Source organism: Triturus cristatus, chromosome 6, assembly GCF_964204655.1.
Source record: "Triturus cristatus chromosome 6, aTriCri1.1, whole genome shotgun sequence".
NCBI lineage: Eukaryota > Metazoa > Chordata > Amphibia > Caudata > Salamandridae > Triturus > Triturus cristatus.
Window position 1 is genome coordinate 587,744,978 of NC_140589.1, and position 27,628 is coordinate 587,772,605.

General features: G+C 46.0%; 1 protein-coding gene across 1 annotated transcript; it reads left to right on the forward strand.

Annotated features, from left to right (window-relative positions):
* Positions 1 to 210: 210 nt before the first annotated feature.
* PRSS35 (serine protease 35) lies at positions 211 to 27,628 on the forward strand. Its single transcript, XM_085611028.1, has 2 exons — positions 211 to 398; positions 23,984 to 27,628. The coding sequence occupies exon 2, from the start codon at positions 24,002 to 24,004 to the stop codon at positions 25,259 to 25,261; it is 1,260 nt and encodes a 419-aa protein (XP_085467154.1). The 5' UTR covers positions 211 to 398; positions 23,984 to 24,001; the 3' UTR covers positions 25,262 to 27,628.

Genomic DNA, 27,628 nt, shown 5'->3' on the forward strand with positions numbered 1-27,628 from the left:
CCATCTACCGTGTGCAGTATGCTGTTCCTCCCTGTCCGTCTCCTCCCCGCCCCTCCCCCTTCTCTCTATCCGCCTCATAGCTATATTCGTAAAGTACCTCCTCCTATACCCCCCATCCCACACGCTCCCCTCCTAAAGCCCGGTTTCCATGCAGCCATTGAAGGAGGGGGCACTGCTCGGTGTCCTGCAGGAGGAGCCGCTCCCTCGGTCAGTGCTCCGGGCTGCTGTGCTGGCGGGGAGGTGTCCGGGGCTCCTCTCGTTTTCAAGGACCTCACAAAAAGCCTCGGAGGGGGTCACTGCCCCTGAATAGCAACATTTCATCCCAAGGGGGTGCATCTCACCTGAAGCCACATTCCTACAGGGCGGAGGAACGCCCGCGCCTCCTGCACTAGCCGCAGGTAAGAAGGGTGCATGGCGGGTGTTGGCCACAGCTCCTGCATGACAACCGGTGGAATGGCTCGACTAAACGAGGGGGCTTGCGAGACAAGAGGGTGCTTTGCATGTGCACAGCCGAATTTCTTTCGAACAAAGAATGTTTTGGGAAAGAAACTTCTTTTCAATATTTGAAAGATGTTATTAACATAGTTGTCTATAATGAAGACTGTCCCTCCATAAGTGGGGGGATGATCCCGTCTGGTGGCCGGGGTGCTGTGTGGCCGCCCTCCCCCCCTCCCCCCCCCCCCCAGTTGTGTCTTGTGTGAGTGGAGGTGTGCTGGGCTCACTGCCCGGGCACTGCACCTGATGCCCCGCGCTGCGCTTCCGGGATGCTGAGGAAAGCTTTCAGCTGATGTGGAGTATGTATAGACGTGATGTATGTATGTGACACCTAGCCAAAGGGCGGCGGGCGCTGAGGTGAGCCCCGCTGCCGCTGTCGACGGGCCGGAGTCACTCGGAGCCCCGAGGCTACCTCGCGGCCAGTTTTAAGTTTAGTAACGCAGTCTCAGACTAGAGCAGAAAAACACATGTTGGAGAGGCGCTAAGAACCGACCTGCCGAAAAACCGCTCACAAATGAGAGAGGCTGGGAATCACAGCCTGCAATTACCATCCTCTGCAGAAGGTCCTTCTTTGTACATCTCAGAAAACACAGATTTTAATGACCGAGGAGGCAGCCTGCGGTGACAGGGAGGGGGCGGGCGGCCTGTCCAGGGCACTGTGGCTGACGTGAAAGAAGTTCTGTTGAGCTGGGGGGCCGAGGGGGGCCATGCCCAGGGCAGCGTGAGCAGGCTCTGGGAAAGGACAGGGTGCTGCAGCCCAGGTGTGCGTGAGAGGTTATTGGGGAGTGTGAGGGCCGGGTGATCAGGAGGGCGTGCGCTCCAGTTCCCTGCCCAGCACGCGAACAAGGTTTACCCACACAAGGCACCCTCTCACCAGCATTTGGACTGTGGCTATCTCCTCCAGCGCACAGGCAGAATGCCAACCCTTTGCACCACCAGACAGTGTATCCACTCTTCGCAGTGTTTATAACGCCAGTGGTACCCTGCTCCCCTCTTCCTCCAATGTGCTGTCCATTATCACTGATATCCACCACTCGTTTATTACTATTGAAACTCCTTGATGGCCTCTGTAAGGATGAAACACTGAGCCAACCTTTTTGGGAATTCGAGACAGGGGCTTTCAGAATGAATACAGTTCGCTACAGAGGACACATTTTGCACCTAATGTATATTATCATCGCCTATACGTGTACTGTGCATCCGTGCCACGTGCATTTTGTACCCTTGATTGATATTCGTCGAAAAGCGCTTCGACGCCTCGTCAGATGTAGTAAGCGCTATATTAATTACAGATACATGAAACCCCTACTTAACCCAACAACGTGATCTTGTTGCTATTTTTGAGGTCGCTTTTAATCCTGTCTTGCTGAAGGATTCTAACAGTGCTTAAAAATACGATGTATCTGTCCGAAAGATCTTGGGATTGGAGCGCGCGCATGTTATCAATGAGCTGTCACAAGTGTCTGCCCTGCTGTGATTGGACGTGAGGGCCTGTGATAACACACTTTACTGGGCACTTGATCATTTTGGAACGGGATTCAACTAAAGAAGGTATACTCTTTAATAAGTAGGGGACGCCGTAGTTATTAGTTCCCTCCCAATTCGACCTTTGTATTTATCCCCATTCTTGGTTTCCAGATAGTCATTCTTTTTAATGTGTGCATCGCTCGCTCCTCAGGTGCTTTCAGTCCCTGGCCGTGGGAGGGAGCGGCCTGGCACTTTTTCATTTACCCAGAAATGACAGGCCTGGCCGCAGGGGAGGGTCTCTGTCCGCAGCCCCGGTGTTCAGCGCTCTGGTCACAAGCTGCAAGGGAAGGGCGATAGAGGGAGGGGGCCAGAGACCAGCCACCCTCTTTAAGGAGTGGGAGGGTATTGTTGCCGGGAGCCAGCGGACGGCTGCCACCTGGGTCCAGCTGCGCCCACCACTGTTTCGTGAGTTTGATGGAAAATGACGCCAGACCTCTCCACTCCGCACCCACGTCTCCCTCTACCGCCCAGCGGTCTGGATCTCACTCGAGTGCAGTCGTGCGCCCCGTACTCTAGAGAACGGACCTCTCTTTTCACCTCACCCCTTGTCTTACCTGCTGCGGTATCTTGTCACGCCCCTGTCTATAATCTGCCTCCCAAGAAACCCTCCCTTTGCATCGCCCTCCAGCCCACACCACTCTTTCTTTATTCTTTCAATACCCTCTGCCACGTCCTCTTTTGTGCAGTCCATTCCTTGCCCTGCCTCCTCCCTCCATCCTTCTCTTCTCCCACCCACTTTAACAAGCCCTCCTTCGTTCTGCCATTTCATCTTTGCATGGCTCTCTCTTTCTTCTAGTTTACTCACGCAACCACCTCTGTCTCCTTTGGCTCGTGACTGCTTTCTCTCTGCCTGTCCCCCCTCATGGGGTAGTTTATTTGGCACTTCTCTCATTTTCTTCGAATATCTGATCCCACTTGCACCACCCCTCACCCGGTCTCTCTCTCCCTCCCCTCCTCGCTCCCACCCTGTTTGAACCCCATTATCTCTCGACTTTCCTCCTCCTCTTTTGCTCTCTCCCTGCATATTTGTCCAATTCTGCCAGAAATATTTTGACAGCCTTCCCATTTCTCCCTAGCGAGAAAGAAAGCGATATTGCTGATTTAAAAAACAGAGCCTACCACAAAACACATCGCCCTCTGTGGAAGGCTGCGTGTTCCTGAATTAGGAGAAACTGAGCACACCATAGCCTGGAATGAAAGCCTCTCTGGGCGACTGCAGTAGAGAGGGTCACATACCCGGTGCTGTGCTTAGAAGCTCCCAAGCAAGACACACGAACAGAGGCGGCGAAACAGCACTGCAGCAGTTATGCACCAAGACGTCCGCATTATGTTCATTTCAGGGGCCTAGGTGCACGTTTGCACCTAAATCTATGCAACTCAGCAAGTGCAAAACATGATATTCTTGGCACCCGAGCAGTGTGAATACATTATGCACTAGTTAATCGTCAACATGTCAGTGTGTAATTGTATCATCATCAGTTCAGTGTCCATCCATTTTATAATAGTTATTCCAAAATGACATCAACACTGGTGTACTTAGTGCAATCTGGCCCGAGAGATCCCCTGTCAGACGCGAGTCTCGCTCTTCACGGGTGAGACATGAGAACCTCAAGCGGTCCCGCGCAGAGCAAGAGACAGCGTTACCACGGCAACGCATCATTCGGGGCCCGGGGTTTACGCGAGGCAGGAGACGTGAATTCGTAATCGGGGGCGCAGCTTCCAGTGGTGCAGTAGATGCAGTGGCACCGGGACCTCGAGCATTGAGGGGCCCCACTGAACCCCAAATATTCATGTATTTTGCAGTTCGGACAACTGGAAGGTGCACATGTCCTTCCTTGCACTAGGGCCCATGACACACTGGCTAGGCCCTGGTCACAATGGTACCAGACGGTCTCTGTGGTGGGGGTGAGCCCAGGACCCGAGGACAGTGACCGCTAAAGGGAGCACACCTAGGGGCATATTTACAAGGGAAGTGGTGAAGTGAGGCGTTAGCCTTCCTGGTTTAACGCCTCACTTCGCCACTTCAGAAACCCAGGGCTGCACTGCGCTGGCGCTACACTTAGCAGCCTAGCGCCAACGCAGGCACCCTTGCACCATAGATCAAGGGTGGCTGCGTTGAAGGGAAGCTTGTTTATAGAACATGAAGGCTCCCCTTCGTGCACATGCACTGCTTAATGCAGCACACATAGAAGTTGCAAAACAGCATTTTAGAAAAGTGATTGTGTATGTGCAGGACGGGGGACCTTCCTGTACATAAACAATCATTGGCCATTTGCTGTTTTCATGTGTGCTGCACAACGCAGCACACTTGAAAACAGCAAAAACAAGGAGAGATGAAAAATTTCTCCTTGTTGCGCCAGGCTAAGACCAGGCTTTCCCTGGTCTTAACTTTGGCGCTATGTCCTATTTACACCTCCCTTGTAAATAGGGGGCAGCATCAGAATCAGTGGGTGTTGCGGTGGAACGCCCACTGCAACACCCATTGCCCTCCCCTTTCACGCTAAGCATAGTGTGAAAGGGTGCCTTAGTTACAAGGCAGCGTTAAGCCACATTAAGTGGTTTAACGCTGCCTTGTAAATAAGGTGAAATCATTACGCCACAAGAACATCACTAAAAGTGACGTTCCTGTGGTGATAGGGGCTTGTATGTATGCCCCTTAGTCAAAGCTGAACCTGCCAACAAGCAAGAAGTGATTATACAAGCAGGCTGAACCAGAAGTTCCCAGACATAACCAAGAAATGAATAACTATAGAAGGCTGATAAAGTAAACAGTTCATTAAAGTGCATGTGTGGTCCCCACATCGGCTCGGTGACTTATACACTAATTGCAGACTTGCTCTGAACTGCGGGGACAAGTTTGAATCCCAGATTGACTATTAAGCCTTCCATCCTTCAGAGGTCTCTAAAGGAGTACACATGTACTGAACAATAATACACATTATTCACAGAGCTTGGAAATGGTGGGAGTTTAGCATGATTCTATGTAAAAGTAATTAACATAAAATTGGGTCACGTCATCCCCTCTTGCATGAACCCCACTGGCTACCCAGAATTTAATGCTGGATTGATTTCAAATGTTGTGACCTACATACAAAAAGCACACAAAAGTTGATGGGAGGAATGCTTGTAATTTGTCTAAACACTGGCGATCGCTCAGGGTAGCATCCCAACCCATCGTTCTTTCGCTCATCATGCCACCTCAGTTTTGACCCAGCCATATGGAAATCAGTCTTCACCCTGCTCTTCAGGGGATCAGTCCAGCCCGAAATGCCAGGCCAGGTCCTCTCTGAACTGGAACCAAGAATCCTGGGACCGGTTTGAGGGTATCACCTCTCAACAGCCAGGATAGCTTGAATCCAGTGACACAGTGAGCCCAGGACCCACCTCTGGGCATACCCATGCCACTTAAAGCGGTACATGACACGCACAAAAGGTGATGGGAGGAAAGCTTGCATACAAAACCATTGGCCACAACAATCCCCCTTCCCCAGCCTAATTGTTCTCCTTTGCTGGTGATCTGAGAGGTCTTAGAAGGTGAAATACCCTTCATCTAAAGTATCTAAATTCAGAACAACATCCGCCCTAAAGCAATCATTCTCTGGGGCTGCTATGACCACAAGTCTCTACTCAATATAAGGGAGAAGCCCACCCTTCTTACCATCAGAAAACATCATCCAAGCCGCCTCTTCTGCCAGGTCCTAAACGAATGCCAGCTCGAATTTTAATTGACATCCTACTAAAAATCTGTTTATTCTTTTTAAACATGCCTTGCATTCTCTTCTTACCACTCTTATAGTTTAATTCTTTTAAAAGGCGTATTGTGGAGTGAAGAGTTTTATGCAGGGGTGGCTCCTCCACTAGGGCTGAGGAGCGTCGCCTCACTGCTTTCTTGCAGTGTGAAAAGCAGAAAGATAAAATGGTAATTACTTCCATTTTATGTTTCTGCTTCTCACACTGCGAAAAAGCAGAAAGGTTTGGTTGTGGGCGGGCGGGTGGGTTGGACTGCTCTGCGAACATGGCTGGACAGGGCAGGAGTGGTGTGCCCACTCCTGAGTGTGCATGACTGGTTTGGTCGGCACTCTGGGGTCGACCAAACCAGTCATGCGCACTCTGCTCTTCTCCATGCAGGCTGCAATGCAGCATACATGGAGACCATGGCCGGGCCATTAGCCCCTGGCTGAGCGCATCCCGACCAATCACAACGCTGCTTGCGGAGTTGTGCTTGGCTTAGGGGTAAGAGCCTGGCTGCCTGCTTCCCGTTCCTGCCGGACGTAGGAGAGCTGGAGAGGAGCTGAGATGACGCGCGACTCGGCCAGCGGGACGGTGAGTTAATTTTTTTGAAATTTTAAAATTAACCCTCCCCGTTTACCCTCCCCCACCCACAAATAATGCCGGCCGCGGCTGGTTATATGTAAAGCAACTTAAAACCAAATCGACAAAGAGCCTCTGGTGGTGCAACTGCATGCTTGGGCTTTTTGCACCCCTAGGGCGCTCTTTGGAATTACAGAAGGGGCTGCAGATGCTTGTACAGCCCTTTCTGCAACATGGATCATGCAGCGTTAAATATGAGTTGGTGCGATCATAAGGAGCTATGCCTACATTTGCCTGAGGGCCTAGCCCTATGCATATGAAGTAAACTTTTGCATTTTAGCATGTACCATATTACAGATATGGGTGCAGAGTCAAATATGCCATCAGGAGGTACAGTGACCGTATCTCACATTGAGATGGTGAACAGTTAATGTGCCATTTAGGAGGCGGCAAATGAATCTGAGGGACCCCCTGGAAATCCTCCTGCAGACAGGTGCAGTCAGTCTCCGCACCCTCTTGCGGTTGGGGGAATCTTTGCCCCACTTTCATATGCAGGCTGGGTTGCCACCTGCAGAGAATGGTGGGCTTTCAGCCATAAGCAGCCAGACCACCTTTCGCTAATCATCTGTTAACAACGCAGGCGTGAGTTTGCACCTTCACTATGAACCTGACCAGCACCTTCAGAGTAGTAGGGAGCACTGTCCCTGTTTTCCGCACTCAGTCAAGGGTGTACCTCAACGCAGAATGGGACAGTGCATCCTACCTCTAATGTGGCCTGAGGTGCGCTATACAAGAATGCTAAATAAATAAATTCAGTTTAATGCATTTTGAGGCATTGATTTAGGGAGATACCCATAACCTAGCAAAGATCATAAACTGTAACACTACATGGACGCCATACATTTCAGTGCCTCCTTACAAAGGCGTTCTGTGGCAAGTGGAGGTGCGCGTAGAGCAAGTATCAAATATTGCACAGAGGGAACTTAGAAGGAGATTGCTAACAAGCCACAGGTGGTCTTCTGTGGCCAGTCACTGTAACTAGGGCTATTCTACTTGAGCCAATGAATAGTAAAATCCAGGGAGGTTTATGATAGACAGAATGAATATGTGTGAGGTGAATTTACATGAAAAGAATTACAGTATAGTCTTCTTCTTTATTTGTTGGTCAATTTAAAAACAGCACCGTGGATCCCAGAACCCAACACTAACACTAACAGGGCTGGACCTCAAGCTGGGACCACTCTGTTAGGATCAGGCCTTCTATTTATGCACTTTTCCACTTGGCATCCAGAAGCCAATGCCACAGAAGTCAAATTAGTCCCAGAACAGGCTGCTTTGAGGGTCCAGGCATCTGTCCAAGCTTCCACAGGCAAAGCGCGTTTCATGTTCCATGCAGAGGGTGTGGAGTCTTCCTTTATTATGGACTACACTTCGTTTTCTACCGGCTTGGTTTTGCCATCAAAGATTCTGTAGGCCATAAACTGCACTGAGTGGCAAATTAACTTGATTCAATGTAGGTTCAAAGGATTTTTCTGTGCAAATTGACATTTTGGCTGCAGCCAACAAAGAAATGGAGAGCCTTAATGCATGTGGGTATGCCAGAGAATTATCTTCATGGGACGGGATCACATATTGCCATCTTGACAACACATCGAGGTCTTAGCAGAAGCAGCAATCCTGATCTTTAAAACGCCTTAGGGCCAGGCCCCAACTAAGGCAGCCTCAACCCGAGAGCAAAGCATCCAGGTCTGCATAAACGCAAGGAGAAGCCGAAATCAGGGCCATGAAGGCAATCACTTTGAGGTGATAACAGCTATGGTGACTAGCACTAGAGGAGAAGCCCAAGCTACTTCTGGGCTTATCGGTCTTTCCTCAGCCACCATAAACGACCCCACCACATAAGTAACTGCTAAAAAACCTCGCCCAGGACATCATCAGAGTCGCAGCCTAATCCAGAAGAGGACCCTGACCTCATAATAGATCACCCAACACACTATACTCTGAACAGGATTCCAAGATGGCTTGGTAGCACCATAAGGGCTGTGATGTCATGTCAGTGAAGTGGAATAGACGGGTCTGTCGTCAAATGAATGGAAGCGTTTTCTAACTAACAGGATCGAAAGAGAAGCCATTACTGCTTTTGTCATCAATACCCATGTGGGATCTGCTCTATCACTGTTTTCTTTACTGCATGCACCCTATTTCTCACAAAACTGTGTAGTAATTGTGGGTTCAGATGTTTAAACTATGCTGAGGATTCCCAGACTATCCATTGGTTAGACCTATCAGTAAACAGATATTCATCTGGCTACCCCAACTATCTTCTAACTATTGACAAAAGATGAGAAAATATTGCAAGAAACTAAGGGCCAGATTTATCATTCTTTCACGCATCGGCGTGCAACAAGCCACCTTGCTGCACTGCGTGAAAGGGCAGGAATGCACCGTATTTACCATTATGTGGCGCATTCCTGGCCTTTTGTAGAGCTGGCACACTTTTGGCTTCCTAGCACCAACACAAGCACCCTTGTGTCATGGTCCAAGGGGGCCTGCATTGCAGGTAGGATTGTTTTTGTGCAGGTAGGGACACCTTCCTGCACAAAAAGAATCCTGAGAGACGTTTTTCTCTTTTTATGTGTGCTGCAGAATGCAGCACATGTAGAAAGAGGATAGAAAAAGGAAACAATAACCCTGGGCGTAGTTCGTGTAGTAGCGCTACGAGTAGCTACGCGAAGTGCACTTTGCACTACACAAGCTATGCATAGCTACGCGAACAGCGTAGTGCACTGTGCAAAATGCTGTTCGCACTGATTGCACAGTGCTGGATGCTTGTCCGCACTGTGCAATCATTGCAAACGGCATCTTGCACAGTGCAAGCGGTCATTTTCTGCCGCTCGAGTAGATTTGTACTCGAGCGGCAGCTTTCTCAACGCGGACTGGTAGTTTCTCATCGCGAGCGGTCACGAGCATACGCGACCACTCGCAATGAGAAACCTGACCACTCCGTATTGAGAATCTCGCCAGGAGGTTTATTTTCCACGCTCGCGATCGGCAACTTGATGTTGCTGATCGCGAACGAGGAAAAAGTCTCGCCGGGATGTTATTTTGCTCGCTCGCGGTCGCCAACTTGACGCTGAGGGCCGCGAGCAAGCAAAAAATGCCCGCTACGCTACACTACGTGTTTTTGCACTGTGCTATGTGCAATTCGCGTAGCGCGTAGTTGCGCAAACTATGCAAACTACGCGAGCGTAGCGTAGTCCTATGCCCAGGGTTAGAACCAACAAGGAGAAATAAAGATATTTCTCCCCGTTAGGCCTCACCTGGGGAGACATAGCATTTTGACACATCCCAGGTCTACCACAAATGTTAAATCTGGGAATGCACCAAAACCATGGGTGGATGCATGGGAACCACTGCGCTTCACACATGGAACCCCTCCGTGCCACAGAATAATGCAAGGCAGTGAATTACGGTGGACTTGCATGGCTTGATGAATCTCACTTAGGTTTTTTGTCACCCTTGGACCCCCTTGCGTGGCCCGAGGGCGATGCAAAATCTTGATAAATCTGGCCCTAAATTCAATGAAATCTGTTTTTCTGATCGTCACTTGAGAATCACTTCAAATACTATAGTCCCAGACTGTCAAAATATTCCTGCATCTCTGAAAATAAACCACATAAAACTTTGTCCCAGGCAAGGCTGTGATGCGAAGGTCCCCTGGGGGATGGGAGGACATGGGGGTTGGGGATAGGAGCTCTCCCATGGCCGCAAGCCACACCCTAACCTAATTGACCATTTCTGCGACTGCTGGAACTCGACCTAGTGCAACAATACCAATTGTCACAACCTCATGCACCGGCCTATTCAGCCCCCTGTTTGGCCACGTGTTCCCCTTTTCTCCCGGCCCTCCAAGCAGAATGCTTCCAGCTCTCAATGCTGCTCATCCACTTAACGGTTTCTTTGCTATCGATGACGGCACCGCCTAGGCACCTTACTGCCTCACCCACACTGGGCCCGCCCTAGTGTCTCTGGTGGCAGAGCAGAAAATCCTTGGTCCCCGCCCGAGGGCATGAAAGCCAGGTCTTGGTCGAACTCTACCACTGGGCTCTGCGTCTCCGTGGCATTCAAGCTGCTGCAGGAGCAGGCGCTGGGAACGGGCAGGCGGGATCATCTCTGCATCTGAAAGGCGTCAGCTCTCTCTTAGGATTCTCGCTCTACTGGAAACAGAACTGTACCACTGCTTTCTCCTTAGAAGATCAACACAGAAGCCATGAAAACTTACAGGTTAACTCATTTTGTTACCCCTGCCACATAATGTGGTTATTGCATGCATTTAATTTCAGTGGTCCTAAGTATAGACCTCTGAAGTTATGCTAAATAGTCCTCCCTAACCTTTGTGTTTTTCTTAGACTTTTGAGCACTTTGTGCACTCCAAGGCAACAACAACAAAAAACAATGAATGTGTCCTCATGTAAAACAACAGGTGCTATGTAAAGCGCTCTGATCACGATTCAGGTCAAGTTTGCGCTATATAAAACTCCGTAAAATAAAAAATAAATACATAAATTATAAATAAGTGCACTGTCCCTGTTTGTGCTGTATCACACCTTTAAATCAGTTCGCAGGGCGCAGACTAGGACAGTGCACCTCATTATAGTAAATGGGCTGCCCCAGCACAGCCGCGCACACACACCTGCCCTGGGGGCAGTGCATTAATGAAAGGTGGACTCGCTGTTTGAAGTAGTTAGTAAGTGTAGGAGTAAACTGCCCTGCTTTTGAATGGCGGGCAAAGATCCTGTGGTAGGCAGGTGCAGCAACTAACTGCACCCGCCAGTAGAGAGATATCTATTGAGTCCATGTTAACTCCTGGATTTCTTCACAGGTTGCCCACAGGGAGGGCAATAACTGCAGTCCACCACTTTGTTGCAAATATTTAGTGCACCCTCTAATGGCTTATTTGCCTCTGAGCTACATCTGGAACACAGCGCCGCTCCAGATGAAAAGTTTTTCTTCATTTGTATGGGGCCACGGAACCAAGCAAATGAGGGATTGCCTCTTTGAGATCATGCCGGTTCTATATTTGCCACCACGCAAATTGTGCCACAGATTGCCCAAGCAAACCTCAGTGGCTCCTTCTGTAATACCAAAGTGCCAGGGGCACAGAAAGCTGATGCACATGCCCATTGCGCCCCTGAGGCTCTTAGTGGCATATTAACAACTAAAGTGGCGGAGCGTTGGGTTATGCCAAAAAGGCTAACGTCACGCTCCGTGACTTTAGAAACGCATGACTAAACCGTATTTACGACAATATGCTTCAGCCCTGCATTTCTCCCTGCGCTGGTGCTAAACTTAGCTACCTAGCACCAACGCAGGTACCCTTCCACCATAGTGCATAGTGCAAGGGTGCCTGCGTTGTGGGAAATTATTGTTTATGTGCAGGAAGGTGCCCCTTAGTGTAATATGGCCTCAGATCTCTAGGAGAGAACATGCAATCTCTGGGTTTTTCTGATTGCAGACAAAAGCATACCAAAGACCTCTCCCACGCTCAAAACAATCTGTTGAATTCACAAGTTGGCTACAAAGCAGATGAGAGAAACAGAGATATGAAAATGTCCTCAATTATCGAGCTCGGTGACAAGGCAACATTTATATAAACAAGTGGATACAAAAATCAAATCTCCCTAAGAGAGTCGTTCCTCAGTTCAGCTTAGGCAAGGAGCATAATATAGCTCGACAATAAAGACAATATTCATTATTTGAATGTAGAATAATGTAAGTGTTCATATTAATCATGATCATTCATACAGCATGACATCCAAATTGAATGGTTTCTTAATGCTGAGTAAAAACTGAGTATTACTACCAAATTAAATGATAGTCTTTTTTTATCAAGTTCTAAAAGAATGATGAACCTCTGCAGGTATTTAAACATTTCACATGCAGGTTACATGCAGCTCTTTGCAGCATGTGCATGGCCCACTACGTTATCTTATCAAACCTGTCATCTTCTATTTACCTTGATTCTACAACAAGCCATTTAACTATCTGAATCACTACGATTACACTGTACTCTGCAGATCCCTGTCATCAGAGGTTTACCCTGCCCAGTTACCATACAATGAGAAAAACGTTATTTGTTTATTGAATGGTTTTATAAAGCGCCAACTACACCGAGTGGTATAGCTATGCTTTACATAGAACAAGAGTAGTCACACTCACCATCGAATTAAACCCAGCTAAGTGAACATAATAATGAAGAAGCAGCAAAGGATATATAGTCAGTCACATGGGAAGCTTTCCGTCTCATTACTGGTGCATCTGTTTCTTCCGGTCCATACAACAGTTTGTGGAGTTTGAGCGAGACAAAGGCGTAAAAAGTGCGTTTTTAGAGCTTTCCTAAAAGGTAGAAGTTTTGTCATAGTCTTCAGATTTTTAGCGCAGAGTTCCACAGGATGGGGTCATTGGTTGAAAGAATATTTCAGGGGGAAGAAGTCCTCAGTGTATTTCTGTCTAGTCTTGCTGTGCTGCTTTCCTAGATATGTCACTGTTTCTTTTTCTTTGCATTCTGGTACTTGTAGTCCTCTATTTACAATGAGGGAAGGGAAAATCATTAGTACCAGAATGCAGGACAACTTGAAATCTTATGAGATTGAAAACACCGGTGCACACCATCTAGTGCATAAACCTGCCCACCACAATCCTGTAGTGTGAGATTGAGCGAGATGACGCAATATTGAGCCTTCAGCTATCAATAACATCTCTGCTGTGGTGGTAGCTCACTTTAATGTCAGCTGTGTTGATGGCCACTCAGCAAGAGCCAGAAAATCACTTATTGTCAAAGCTATTAGTTTTGTCCTTACTGTAGTGTATGTACAAATGTATAGCACGCATGGGTTGGAGAACATCACGTGTTTGAGCCAAGTGGTGGCTATGAAACAGCGTGAAAAATGTATTTTGGAATGTGACAATACTTGCTGAATTTGATGGAGAAGGAATTGGTTTTTGTGTTCGTTTCTGATGAACCTTTTTATAGGGCGAGTTTAAATAACACATCGGTGGCACTGGAGACAGTGTAAAGCAACCTGTGTGAGGCTTAAGGGCCAGTAGCTTTCGAGAGACGCAGTAGGGAAGGGTGAAGGTGCGAGGTACCAGTGCTGATAACGCGCTAGATATCTGCAGGTGATGTCAGACCCTGAGGTACTTTTTGTCTCTTCAGAGTGGGCTTTAACATGCTACCTTCAATTTGAGGTCCAGGGCTGCGACCACTAGATCTAGACCACCAGAGAGATGCTGAGCGGGCAATGCCTCATCTGCCCCCAGGTTGTAGGGTCGGAGGCATGCAGGCGGTGACGCCCTAGGACAGAGGCTGCATCTTCTCGATGTTGGGGTAAAAGCATTGGATGCAGTCACAGAACCACAAGTGAATGATTTACTGGGTTAACTGTCTTTAGAGCAGTGCTTCCCAAACTTTTTCGAATCATTGCCCACTTCCGCGACTGATCTGGCTTTAATGGACATGAGGCAGGTGATTTTTTTAAATGTAATGAAAGCATCGTGTGGCAGCGTACTGTCATTTACAGACCGCATATTTTCCACTGAAACGGCCACTAAGGTGGCACAGACGTACAGTTTTAATGCTAAAACTAGATTGCACACAAATAATAATGTGTCAATGTGTGAATATCAGGTTTTAGTGAATATCTATCATTTGTGCATCAGCAAGTAAAGTGTTTTGATCCTCTTAAAATCTTTGTTTCCATCACAATTCAGAATTACAAAAAATGTGCTTCTCTTTTGCATTCCTAAGAGCTGAACGTACAGTTCACTTACAGGTATTTACATTTTTTAAACAAAATCGACATCCTTTCCTTTCATACTCTCTGTTCCCCAGCAAGATTGACACATAATTCACTGTACTTTTCTTTCTGTCTGCCAATTGTGAGGAGTTTGTAAACATCAATACTCACGTTAAAAAAGTAAGCAATAATTTGTCAGAAGACACAACCTGACATTTGACCTCTGTCATTGGAGGGCAGAAAATGTGGCAGCATAAATCCAGAATTTGAAGGCATCCTTATATGCTTGGACTTTCAGGGCCCTCCAAAAATCTGCTTGAGACTCACAGTTTGGGAAACACTGCTGTAGAGCACCATTTTTGTTCCGGTTTCAAACCTGCCTCTTTGTGGATTTTGACTAAGTTCAAGTGATGCTGGTCATTCACACACAACACAAAGTAACTCTGTCTTCGTGCACTATTTACATATGCAGATACTAAGGTAACATGAATACATTACCTGATGAGTTACCTAGTGAATACAATGAGTGAAAATGCATGGCACATCCCTAGGATAATACACTGGTTTGGATTAAGCGAGGATATGATTGTGCCATAGATTCGGGATTTAGGACTAAAGTGGAAGTCGTGGTGGCAACTAGTCTGTACAGAAAGAAAGGAAGCAGTGTGTAATGCATCATGGTTAAATGGTAAAATCAAGAAGCAGCGTGCATGACACGTATTGCACGTAAGACATATAGATATGCCTACACAAAAATGCACACCAAGTAACACGTAATGAATAGATATAGGAGAAACCAGTGCAAGGTCATATTCGCGAGAGGAAGCCAGTGTAGGGTTTCAGAGGAGCAAGAGAGGAATCCATAGTTGAGTACAGGGAAGGCACTCAGGAAGCCAGTATGGGGCTACTGAAAAGGGTCTGCAGGTCAGTATAAGGGGATAAAGAAGAAAGGGGCTTATTATCAAGCACGGCGTTAAAATTATCGCCACTTTAGCGGCAGAAAACTGCCGCTAAAACGGTGATAATGGGCTTGATAATATGCTGCAGAGAATTCCAATAGAAGCCCATGTTGACACCAGAATATGGGCTTCTATGGGAATTCCCACAGACATATTATCAAGCCCATTATCGCCGCTTTAGCGGCGATAATTTTAACGGCGTTTCTTTATAATATGCCCCAAAGTTGGGTAAGAAAAGGGTGCCAAAAAAGTACAGTGAGAGTGGAGGCTAGTGGAGACATTAGAACAAATAGCATAGAGGTTAAGGAAGAGAGTACAGATCCCAATGTAGACCTGTGGAAATGTGTGTTGAAGACACTGTAGGCCTAAGAAAAAGAAAGGGGAAGCCAAATCAGGTTTGGGAGTAGAGGGGCAATGTAGGCCTTCGGAAGAAAGAGAGTAAGACAGTGTATGGTAATGGATCAAAGAGGGGAAATCAGTATCGGGCTGAGAAAGAAAATGGTTTAAGCGTTGTGATAGGACTCTGGAAGAGGACAGTGGCGTAACACAGACCCCCGCAGCCCCCGCCGTGCGGGGAGAGGGGCAAGCTCCAGGGGGCCCCCTCAGCACAATACCCTGACTGGTGAGGTCCTGATAAAGTCCGGAGGAGGTCCCTTCACGTAACTTGCACGGGGCCCCCTCAAGTTTCGTTACGCCAGTGGGAGAGGAGACTCAGAGAAAATATAGTGGACAAAATATTACAAGAAGGCAGACATAAATGTTTGTCACTACCACAAGGGCCAGTATTAATATGCCTCATAATGGATCAAGGCCAGTCGTGAATATATCTACTAATGGACCATTTACAGTTTCTGGGATGACCAGCAACTCTCACGGCGAAGTTGAATAATGCTTGTAGGAGATCAAAGTCAGAATCCCTTTAGCCAAGTATTGGCTCACCATGAACTTCCATTATGCCCACTAGCGGCTCATGGCCTCTTTCCATAATAGTTAATACCACACAGGCACAATCCTATTTGTAAACCCGCCTTTCCATCAGTCTTGTAGCAGCTCATACCTTCTCTACTGTCTGGATACATGGAGCGTAAGAAGAAGAATGGTTAAGTTCTTTCTGGCTTGCAGGTGACAATCACAGTGGACCGACTGCAGATTTTGACACCTGCTGTGTCAAAAGCAGGGGACACAGCCCAGGTGAAGTCACTACCTGCCCAAACCCACATATTTATGCAGGCTCTAAGGGGCATATTCACAAGAAAGTGATGGAGCACGGTTTTAGCCTCCTTGGCTGATCGCCTCGCTCCGCCACTCCTGCAAAGCTGGGCTGCACCGTATTTACAAGAATACGGTCCAGCCTTGCGTTTCCCCCTGCGCTGGCACTAATTTCGCTGCCTAGCCAATGCAGGCACCCTTGTACCATAGAGGCCTGAATTACTCCCCTTCCCACATGGAGAAAGGGCTGGGTTATAAAAAGCAGACAAAATAAAAACGCTGACCTTTTACGCTTCAGAAACAGCAGGTCTAAAAAAAGAATTACAGCAAAACAGCAAGCACATGTTTACACAAAATTATATTAGGAGCACACTGCTAGGTTCATTGACAGACATATGGATCTGCCCCTTAAGTAAAGCCAATCTGTACATTTCTTGGTCGGTCTAGCATGGTGGTGTGTGGGCAGTAGCCTCTCAGCAACGTACAGTGTGGAATTGTTTCGCTAAATAGGCAGGTTTCCATTTGCAAAGTATTGCTGCCTTTCTGTTGTGCTGGTCAGTGAAAGACTGCCATCTAGTGGCTGCCATTACACTTTTATTCCTATGCATACTATTCTTTTTAATAAAAATAAGCATAGGGTTTATTACGAGAGTTCTGTTAATGAAATCAAGAGGATTTAAAAAAAAAAAGCATGAAAGTTGTATTCATTCCTTTCATAAAGATTCCTTCGTTCTAGAATTTCCTTCAAACAAAGTAGTCAGCTCGAACTCTTGGCTAACTCATTAGTATGTCTTCAAATACTAAAGCAAGCGATTTGGCACTTCCTTCTCTTGGATTAAGGGATTTCCAAGGAGTAATCCCCTCATCTTCCTCCTTAAACACTGCTTTCTTGATCCTTAAATAGAGTGAGGAGAATAGCTGGCGCCCGCTAGAGGAGTCAAGGACATGCATATGGCTGCAGTTGCCAACTAGCTCTCACTCTTACCCGTGTGTTTGCACCAAAATACTGTGGGCCTCATTTATGAGAAGTGTTGCATGGCTGCGTGAAAACAGAGATGCAACAGTTTTCATTGCACCCTCCTTGCGACATGATTGATGTGTCATTTATTGTATGACGCATCATGTCGCAAAGAATGACAGATATGTCAGTATTACTGATGTATCTGTTGGCGCAAAACTGGCGCATTGCTGGAGTTGTGTCAGAAGCGTGACGCAACTCCAGCAATGTTCCTTTCACAAGGGGCAAGCCCCATGTGAAAGGGCCTGTGTCAGTCTTACGCCTGCAATGCGGCAGGTGTACGGTTTTCACGCAAAGACGTCCTAGAATTGACGCCCTGAAAATGTATACATTTTTGATGCGCCACTTCTCCGAGGCTTTGATGCTGGGGAATGCCCACCCTGCATACATTATACCTGACACCGGTATAATGTAGCGCAGGGGTTTACAAAGGGACACATCTGCCTTGATGCTTCACTTTGTAAATAGGGCACAACAGGGGCATGTTTTATGCCACCACTGTGTCACAAAGAGTGACGCAACAGCGGTGCAAAAGTGATGTAGGGACTCATAAATAAGCCCATATCACTTTACGCTAGGGTCATATTTACTAGATAATGTAGGAGCATGCAGTTGTTCAAAATTTGGCAGCTCCACACTCCGTCATTTCCACAATGCAGGGATGCACCATATTTACAACTAATACGGCACACCCCTGTGTTTTCCCTAGCTCTGGCGCTAAAATTAGCTTACTAGTGCCAACGCAGGCACCCTTGCACCACAGTGCAAGGGTGCCTGCTTTGCAGGTAATGATAATGGCTATTTGTTATTTCTATGTGTGCTGTATTCTGCCACACACATAGAAATAGCAAATCGTTATTATTTAATGATTGTTTATTCGCAGGAAGGGACACCTTGCTGCACAAGAACAATCATTAATGTCTTTTTGCTCTTTCTATGTGTGCTGCAGAAGGCAGCTAGCATAGAAAAAGCAAAAATGAGGAGAAATAAAAGCATTACTCCTGTTACGCCATTCTAACACCTGTTCTTGCATGGCGTTAGTTTTTGGCACTGCCACAGATTTACAGATCCTTGTAAATCTGGGGCAGCATCAACAAGCAATGGGTGTTGTGGTGGAACGCCCACAGCAATACCCATTGCTCGCCTCTCTGCCACAGAGGACTGCAGCGGAAAGGGGCATACTTACAAGGTGGTTTTAAGCCACGCAAAGTGGCTTAGCACCTCCTTGTAAATATTGAAAATGCTGCTACACTACCAGAGCATCAAAAAAGTGATGCTCTGGTGGCCATAGGGGCATGTAAATATGCCCCTAGGACCCTTAGTTATAGTCAATGAAAACATATTATTATATATCAACCAAGCACAACTCCCATTTGTTTCATAGTGTTGAATTGAAAATGAAATTGCATTTGTATAGCGCTTACTACCTCCGATGAGGTGTTGAAGCGCTTAACAGAAAGTAGCATGCTACTTGGGAGCCCAACGTTAGTAGTCATTCCATTGATTATTGGGAATAATCTTGTGCACTCAAAGGAAATATTCCATGCATTTACTCCAGTTTCTTTGTTGTGCATTAATGACTCAGGTGTGATCATTAGAGGAGATTATGTTAGAAGCTTGATGAAATTAATAGATATAGTTAGGTTGCAAGGATATGGTTTCGTAGAGAGAGAGAAATTAAGATATCCATGAGATTTAGTGTAGTCTATATATACAGGAGGCATGCGGAAGGTAGAAGGGAAGGAGAGGGGCATTCAAAATAAATAGGAGGATAAACATTTAAAGTTTTAAGTCATTTTCATGCAGGGTTTTAGGAAAATAGCAAGGATATCTTTGCACAGCATACCGTCTATGCATATAAACCTATAGAACAAAACACATTTTAAATTGCATTGTAATGGAATGTGGCTTTGTGTCTTGGTACAACACGTCTTTCTAGAGACACTTTCACTTTCAAGAGGTGGCAAATGCTTGCCTCGCTGCAGAAAGCAACCCAAGTGCTTGTTGACACCCCTTTACAACGGGCCCATAAGCAGTGACATTTAAGCATATCCCAGTACCCCTAATCATAATCTGACTTTGAAAACACCATTGAGAAAGCTCTTGTGCACATCGCCCAAGAGATACACCTTTGTGTACCTATTACAGCAGCACACATCATGACTCTCCAGTATTCACCTTCTTCACAGTGGAGCTCACCTGGCTCTGTTGTCATTTTGTGTCATCTCCACCCCTTAAATTGGGGAACAGATGCATCTGAGTTCAAATGAGTAGAACTGACTAGAAGTGATTAGCTTCCATGTAGTGTTTGGCCTCTTTACTGCCTGTATATTGTGTGGCAGATATGATTGAATGCATGTACATGCTTGTATTCTTTTTTTAAATGTAGACCCAGATAGAGCCTCAAATAGTCACACAAACACAGTAGAGGCAAATAAATCGATAACCGTGAATGTATAGGTATATTTGAAAATACATATTTTTGTATGTATATATCTATTATGTACATAGAAAAAGGTCCGATCTCACTTATGACCGCAAAATAGACAAATTTCCATTAACACATTAAAGGACATGTGATGAAGAAGCTGCAGCATCCCTTCCTATGACGAAGTGACAATATTGTATGCTAATGAGTCAGCCTCCTATTTTTCAGGGCTTGTACTCTGCTTTCTGGGATAATTGGGGGCCACCATGGGAGTCTGGTGCAATACAAAATTAATACATAAGTATTTTTTCATGGCTTGGTGTCGGAGGATGTACAGGGATTGCTTGACTCTGATGTGTTCTCATGTGAACCTCTTCCCCTGACTCCACCATATTGAACAATTGGAAAAACATAAACATCTTACCCATGGTGGTGGTGTTGACAAAATACACAGGCCCTCATTATTTGGGATTTTGATGTAGGGCAGTGCAACAAGGCACCTTGCTGCACTGCCCTACACCAAAGTAGAAGGTCAGGAATGCAGTATTAAACCAATACATGCATTCTTGTCCTTTCCCCCTGCGCTGGTGCTGTCTCTGCAGTCTAGTGCCAACGTAGACACACTTGCACCATGGTGCAAGGGTGCGTCAATTGCAAACAGGATTGTTTTTGTGCAGGAAGGGGGACATTGCTGCACAAAACCAATCCTAAGAGGCATTTTCCTCTCTCTATGTGTGCTGCAGAATGAGGAAAGAGGAAACAATTAGGAGAAATAAACATATTTCTCCTCGTTACATCTCACCTCGGGAGGTGTGAGGATTTGAAGCTTCCCCAGCTTTTCATCATCAAGGTCTACCGTTCATCGAAACAAACGTTTAACTCTACAGCCAATCAGGAAATTTTGTTCATCCTTTGATGTTCTCATCTTCATCCTACCCTTCCACAGATCAAGAAGGGTCAGTTTCACTTTTTGTTCTAAATTCCAAACTGTGGAACCTCTTCCCTTTCTGGATCGGGAACTTTCTAAACCATATTTTGTCAAGGAACGACAATCTTAGTTATTCGAACTGCAACATGTCACTCTGTGATGTCTCTGTCCTCTTTTTCTTGTTAGACCCATTGCTAAAAGACCACCAAGGTAGTGACACCCAATAAGTGCGTTAAGTAGTCAAATACTGATCCTCATATTTAAGACTGAGAAACTGATATTTCCGCACTACAAAGCTCAGAGCGGATGTGTTCATAGTAGAAGTTACAGTTTCTAATTCATTATTCCGTACTGCTACAGTTTAGATACATTATAGCGCAAATAATACATTCTAAAATGTAACAAAGAGACTTGAAAGTGCACCATGCTCGCCACCGGAGCATCTCTATCACAGCAGCCAGCACACTGAATACATGTATGTATTGTGTGTTGCTGGTAATCAGCAACATTTATTTCAAATGCTTTTATGAAGATTAATCACTGTAATTAATTAGAAGATAGGATTGATAACCACAAAATCAATGGCAAAAAAATCCTCCACTCTCCACTACACAGACTGAGAGTGACTCACTTGGACAAGCTTAAACCTTTCCTCAGGCATCAGGGATAAATTCACATACTGTTTGTATTTCAGAGGTCATCATCGTACAACAATAAAGCCTTCAGTCATTTGAATGTTCTTTTTAAAGGAGAAGCCGTGCAAAGTTAATTTTAAGTATAAGAAATGAACAAGGGCTCCAATTCAAAAAGCCCTGATTGTCAATGGCAGAAATCTACTCCAGGCACTTTCCACCTGTGGGGCATATTTTTCAAAGTTTTGCATCGCCCTTGCACCATGCCATGTGAAGCAAAGGTGATGCAAGACCTAGATGAGATTTACCAAGACCCGCAGGGCCACCTTGTGTAGCCCTGCGGGGCTTGGTAAATGTGGAGTAACGCAAGGCAACGCAATCAACGCAAGTCGCTGCCTTGCATTACACTGAATTCCATGGGTGGAGCGTGGGTGTGCCCATACATCCACCTATGGATTTTAATGCATTTCCAGATTTACCATGATTGGTAGGCCTGGGAATGCATCAAAATGCTAGCCCTTCCCAGCAGAGGCGCAACGAGGAGAAAACCTTTATTTCTCCTTGTTGTTCTATGTGTGCTGCATTCTATAGCCCACTTATAAAGAAGAAAAAGCCATAAAGGATTGTTTTTGTGCAGGAAGGTATCCCATGTTTCACAAAAACAATCCTGCCTGCAATACAGGCACCCTTGCACCCTGGTGCAAGTGGGCTTGTGCTGGCACCAGGCAGCCAAAAGTGCGTCATCAAAAGGAGATCGATATGCCGCATTCCTGCCCTTTCTCTTTCACGTAGTGCAGTAAGGTGTCTTGCTGTGTGGTGTTGTATGAAAAAATGAGAAATATAGCCCTAAATTTGTATCGGATTACTGCTTTCTTGTAGACTCATAAACAATCCCAGGAGTATGCATGTTTCCATAAGACCCCCACCCCGAAATGTACTGATGTGCATCTTCACTTGGTAGAAAATGTGCACTAGTAATTCTAGTTGAGTGGTGCTTTGACACATATACCTTTCCTTTTTTTGCAGAAGGAAATGTTTCTTTTTCATTACTTTTTGGGAAATCCCTTACCCTAAACTCCCTTCGTCCGACCTTTAAATGGAGTAGTGCTATGAGCACTTCCAGGATGGGCAACTACTTGCAAAGTGTATGGAAAAACGGGCAAGCACTGAGGGACAGATCTACAAGGAAGTGCCGCAGCGTGGCACCGCAAGCCCTTTGGCTGTGCCACGCTGCGGCAATTATTTACAAGAATATGTCGCATCTCTGTGGTTCCCCCTGCGCTGGCGCACAAACTGCAGCCATGCGCTGGCGCAGGCACCCTTGCACCATGGTGCAAGGATGCCTGGGTCGTGGTGAGATTGTTTTTGTGCAGGAAGAGGCACCTTGCTGCACAAAAACAATCCCTACAGGCATTTTCCTCTTCAATGCTTGCTGTAGAATGCAGAGGAGAAATGAAAAATTTCTCCTCGTTGCACCTCGCTACTCCACCTCTAGGGTGGCGTAGCATTCAGACGCATCTCCAGATTTACGATTTCTCGTAAATCTGGAGATGTGTCTTGTTCCATGGGTGTTGCGTGGGATCACCCACAGCAACACCCATGGAACGTCCCTTCAAAGCAAAGTGCTGCGTGTGAAGGGGCAGCATTTACAAGGAGAGGAAAAGTCACACAGGGTGGCTTTTCCTGTCCTTGTAAATATGGAGGAGCTCCCTGCGCCACCACGAAAAGTGACGTACTTGTGGTGCAGGGGGCTTGTAAATCTGCCCCCGAGTTTGTAGACGTTCACTCAGGAGTGATTACCCCTTCGCCTAGACATACAACAATTGAAATGTCACCGTCCTTCGCGGATTTCCTGCTGTTGTGAGTGCACTTATAGATTGTAGAATTCCACTAATTCGGGTTTTTGTGAACTATTTTTTTGAGTTTCTAATCACATATGGTTTTATGCACAGAAACCTTTATAAGTTGGACCTAAGATTGTCAAGCGATGGTGGAAGAAGGAAAATGACACAGCAGGATAAGGGCTATAGTCGTGTAAATGAGAGATGGGTTGCAGCTTGGAGCAATGCGAGTAGGCAATCTTGCTCTCAGGATACGTTAAGTTCTGTTTCAGGCTCCACATGTTGTGTTATGTTACACGTTCTATTTTATTTTGTGTGAAGTGGAAACAAACGGAAATATGCTCTCTAGGATCTGTGGATGGCCTCTGAATTTATACATCCTTACAGAATAAGATTTTGGGTACAATTGAGTATAAATGCAGCTGATGACATTACAGTTTGTTTATCAGAGCTATGAAGAAGCTTCTTTTGAAAAGTGAGTAATGGTCCTTGCAGTATGGAGACACTGGCAAACTGACGGGAATCTCAGTGCCTTCAGTGGAGCCACATCTGCTGCAGCTGCATTGAAGGCACTGAGTCCTAAAGTAGGAGTTTGCTCTTCAGAACAAGATAACATCGACCCTGATGTTCAGGGTGCTTTCACCATGTGCATGGTGGATATTGTGCAATTTTCTACCATGTCCCACATGGTGGTCCCTGTAGGGAAAACGAGTGATAGTTTCACACCCTAAAATAGGGCATCAGGTATGAATAAAACCCAATGTTGCTTTTCAAACACAAATTCACCTGGTAGAATGAGCCATTTGCTGAGTCTAATCATGATTTTCCTTTTTTTCTAGAACACGTGACGTACCAAAATGGCCCATGCGCTGCATTTCTTCATGGTTTCTCTGCTCGCAATCAGTCTCGTCAGAGGTGCGGAACAGGACTTCACCTGGCATTTAAGAAAGCTACCTGTAATTTTAAACCAAAGGACTGTCCACCTCGAAAGTCCAAGGTTCGAGGCAGAAACCAAGCTGGAGCTCAATGGAACGTGTGGCATTGAGTGCCACAAGAGGCTGTCACCACCCAGCCTGTCTGAGCTAGAGGAGTATTTGTCATACGAAACTGTATTTGAGAATGGCACTCGCACCATGACCAAAGTGAACGTCCAAGGCTTGTTACCAGACAGTCTAACTGAGGAGGGCACCGCCACAGGCAGATCAAGAAGGAAGAGGCAAGTGTATGGCATGGACAACAGATTCAACATTGCTGACAAGCAATTCATGACCAACTTTCCATTCAGCACAGCGGTCAAGATCTCGTCGGGCTGCAGCGGGATCCTCATATCCCCTAAGCACGTCCTGACAGCTGCCCACTGCGTTCATGATGGGAAGGATTATGTTAAAATGGGAAAAAAGCTGAGGGTGGGGTTATTGAAGATGAGATCCAAGGGGGGTAGTGGCAAGAAACGCAGAGGAGGGAAAAGGAACTCAAAGGTCTCATCCGATGATAAGCAGCACATTGATGATACCAGTAAACTGAGAGCGAGAACCATTGAGAAGAGATCTGCAGAAGGTGGAAAGAGAAACAAAGGGTCAAAGAGGAACAAAGGCAGTGGTGATGGAAAGCCTTCTTTTCAGTGGACTAGGGTGAAAAGCACCCATGTCCCGAAAGGCTGGTTTAAAGAAACATCAGAGGATGTTGCCTTGGATTATGACTATGCTGTTTTAGAACTCAAGCGTCCTCATAAAAAGAAGTACATGGATTTGGGGATTAGTATACCAATACAGAAGATGCCAGGGAGCAGAGTTCATTTTTCTGGTTTCGATGATGATAGACCTGGGCAGTTGGTCTATCGCTTCTGCAGTGTGTCGGATGAATCCAGCGATCTTTTCTACCAGTACTGCGATGCCGAGCCTGGCTCCAGTGGCTCCGGCATCTACATACGCCTCAAGGATCCAATCAACAAGAAGAAATGGAAGCGCAAGATTGTAGCCATATACTCTGGCCACCAGTGGGTGGATGTGAATGGTGTGCAACAGGATTACAATGTGGCAGTGAGGATCACCCCACTAAAGTATGCACAGATATGCCTCTGGATACATGGCAATGACGCTGATTGCACTATTGGTTGACTACAACCAAACACAAAACATTGTCAGCATCCACAGTCAAGTCCAAAGTTTTGGATCTAAGTAGGATGCTGACCCTCTGCCATGCAATACTGCAAATATGTTTTAAAATGGAAATGCACCCTCTTGTTTGCAAGCTCACTGAGACATGGGTTTTCAGCAGATTCACTTGACATCCAAAAAGCGACCTGTGTCAAAAGTGAATACGACTCAGAGACCGTTCAGTTCAGGAAACATTATTTCTCATGTTTGCTTGCAAATAGCGTTTAGACTCGTTTTGGCTTTCAGTGTCTATGTTTGGGTTTCTCAGGCTCCGTAACATGATGCCCCATGCGTCTGTTCCACCTCGTAGTATGAAGCTGCGTCTGTTCCACCTCGTAGTATGAAGCTGTGAAACTGCAGAGTATTTCACCAACCATACACTGTAAACTGTCCGATAACATGTGATGGTGCTCTTTCTCTCTGTGAAGCAAGTATATGAGATACCTTACTTCTGGGGGGTTGAACAGCTGCAAAATTGGAATACAGCAATACCTTGATAACGTTAATGAGATATTGCCCAGTAAAGCCAACTTCACAGGTCAGGCAAGAAACTGTGCCTTGTGTTCGTCACAGGGGTGAGTCGCAAATGAGTTCACATTTTCTGGACTACATTTTGGTGCAGCAGTTTGAGAATAATACCTCAGGTCTCAAACACTGATTTTTCTCAAGAGCTTGTTTCTAATGGCACATATGTCAACCTCACGTTTGTGCCTCTCCACCGTCATTAATGAGGCAGTGTATTGAGTATTTACAAACCCAAAGGACCTACTTTTCTGCAGATGGAAATCACAGAAGCTCTTTTGAACAGCACTGCCGCTCAGTCAGTGGTCATATTGCAGGCAAGATGGCGGCACTCATAGTGGCCACCTTTGTATATAGTGCCTTATCCTGTTTCAGACTGGACACTCTGGTTTGAGACACCTCTTGCAGTTTTGAAGACTATGTTTGTTGGGAAATATGTGTCATATTGCTAGTACATATACTTTGTCACATTTTTATACCATTCTAGGGAGCTATTTACATTAGGGACAAGAAGGAACCCAATGTTAAGTGTATGTACAGCCATCTTTTATTTTGAACCAACAGCCAAGTCAAGATCTTTTTTTTCAGAAAAATAAGCTTAAATATTATCTGAAACCTGAAATCTCTCTCCAGTTTATCCCACAGCATCACTGTTATGGTATCTGTGTCCCCTCTGCTAGATTCAAACCTGTGTACACAGAAAGTAATCTCTGCGGTGTACCTCTTTTTCCATATTGAACCTATTCAGACAACTGTTACCTGAATAGGTACCCTGGCACCAGACTTCAGAGAGAGCCTAGTAGTACTTGAAAATGTAAAGAGATAGGTTTTCAGAAGTATTTTACAGACTGTATGATTGTCTGAGAGCCAGAGCTTCAGAGATAATGTGGTCCAGTGGGTGGTAACCAGGTAGGTTAATGATCATCCACCCATCAGGTCTTACTAATCCTAGGTACAGTGAGAACTGGTAGCAAAGTCAAACAAAGAGAGGATGGTTTGTGCACCTAGATTAGACCTAGATTTACTATAAGTCATGCAATGGACTGCATTGTTTGGACGAGAAATGTTTGACAGTGCAAATCTACAAAGCGTCTCACACTGATGATGCCATCATGGGTGGACATGCAAGAAATGTGGGGTGGGCTGGTGCTCTCTCTCACTGATAGTATTTGGGTGAACCTCTAAAGTGCTTGCACTCTTCTTTAACGTGCAGTTACACAGAGTGAACTCCACCTGGCCTGTCTAGTGTGCTGGTAATATCACTGCCAGTACTGATGGGGTACCTCTTACTGTTCATAGACAATGACTGCGCAACATCCTGCGATGCCGTGCAGTCTGCTCAAGAGTGGACGTATTTTCTAGAAGGGTCTGCGTAACAATGATGCTGCACCTTCAATTTAATGAGTAATTCTGGAGACCTGACGCTTTTTACCTTATCTGCTCCTGTTCAACTGTCACCAACGTATGAGTCAAATCAACCAATTCAATGTACTTTGAGTCTCTTGACTCTCCCAGATGGGATCTTCAAAGTACACACATGAGAGTGGGAGGCTGCAGCGCATAAAAAAACCAAAAGTACAGCATGCAAATGAAAAGTGAGGCATGCAGTTTATTTTCCCCTTTGAATCTCTATAAGCCTACATCTGTTTTTCAGTAAGAGCAGCCACTTAGGCCTATCATCACTGGCATATCAACAAAATCAGCATGTTAGTGGTCTAAAGTCTTATATGTGGCCAATATGTCACAGCGATTCTGCACAGGGTAATACTACAGTGGTGTAATAATACCCCCTCCCGAGCCCCTGCG

Bases quoted from the DNA above. Each gene is read 5' to 3' on its own strand.
- PRSS35 (XM_085611028.1), top strand. From the start codon at position 24,002: ATGGCCCATGCGCTGCATTTCTTCATGGTTTCTCTGCTCGCAATCAGT.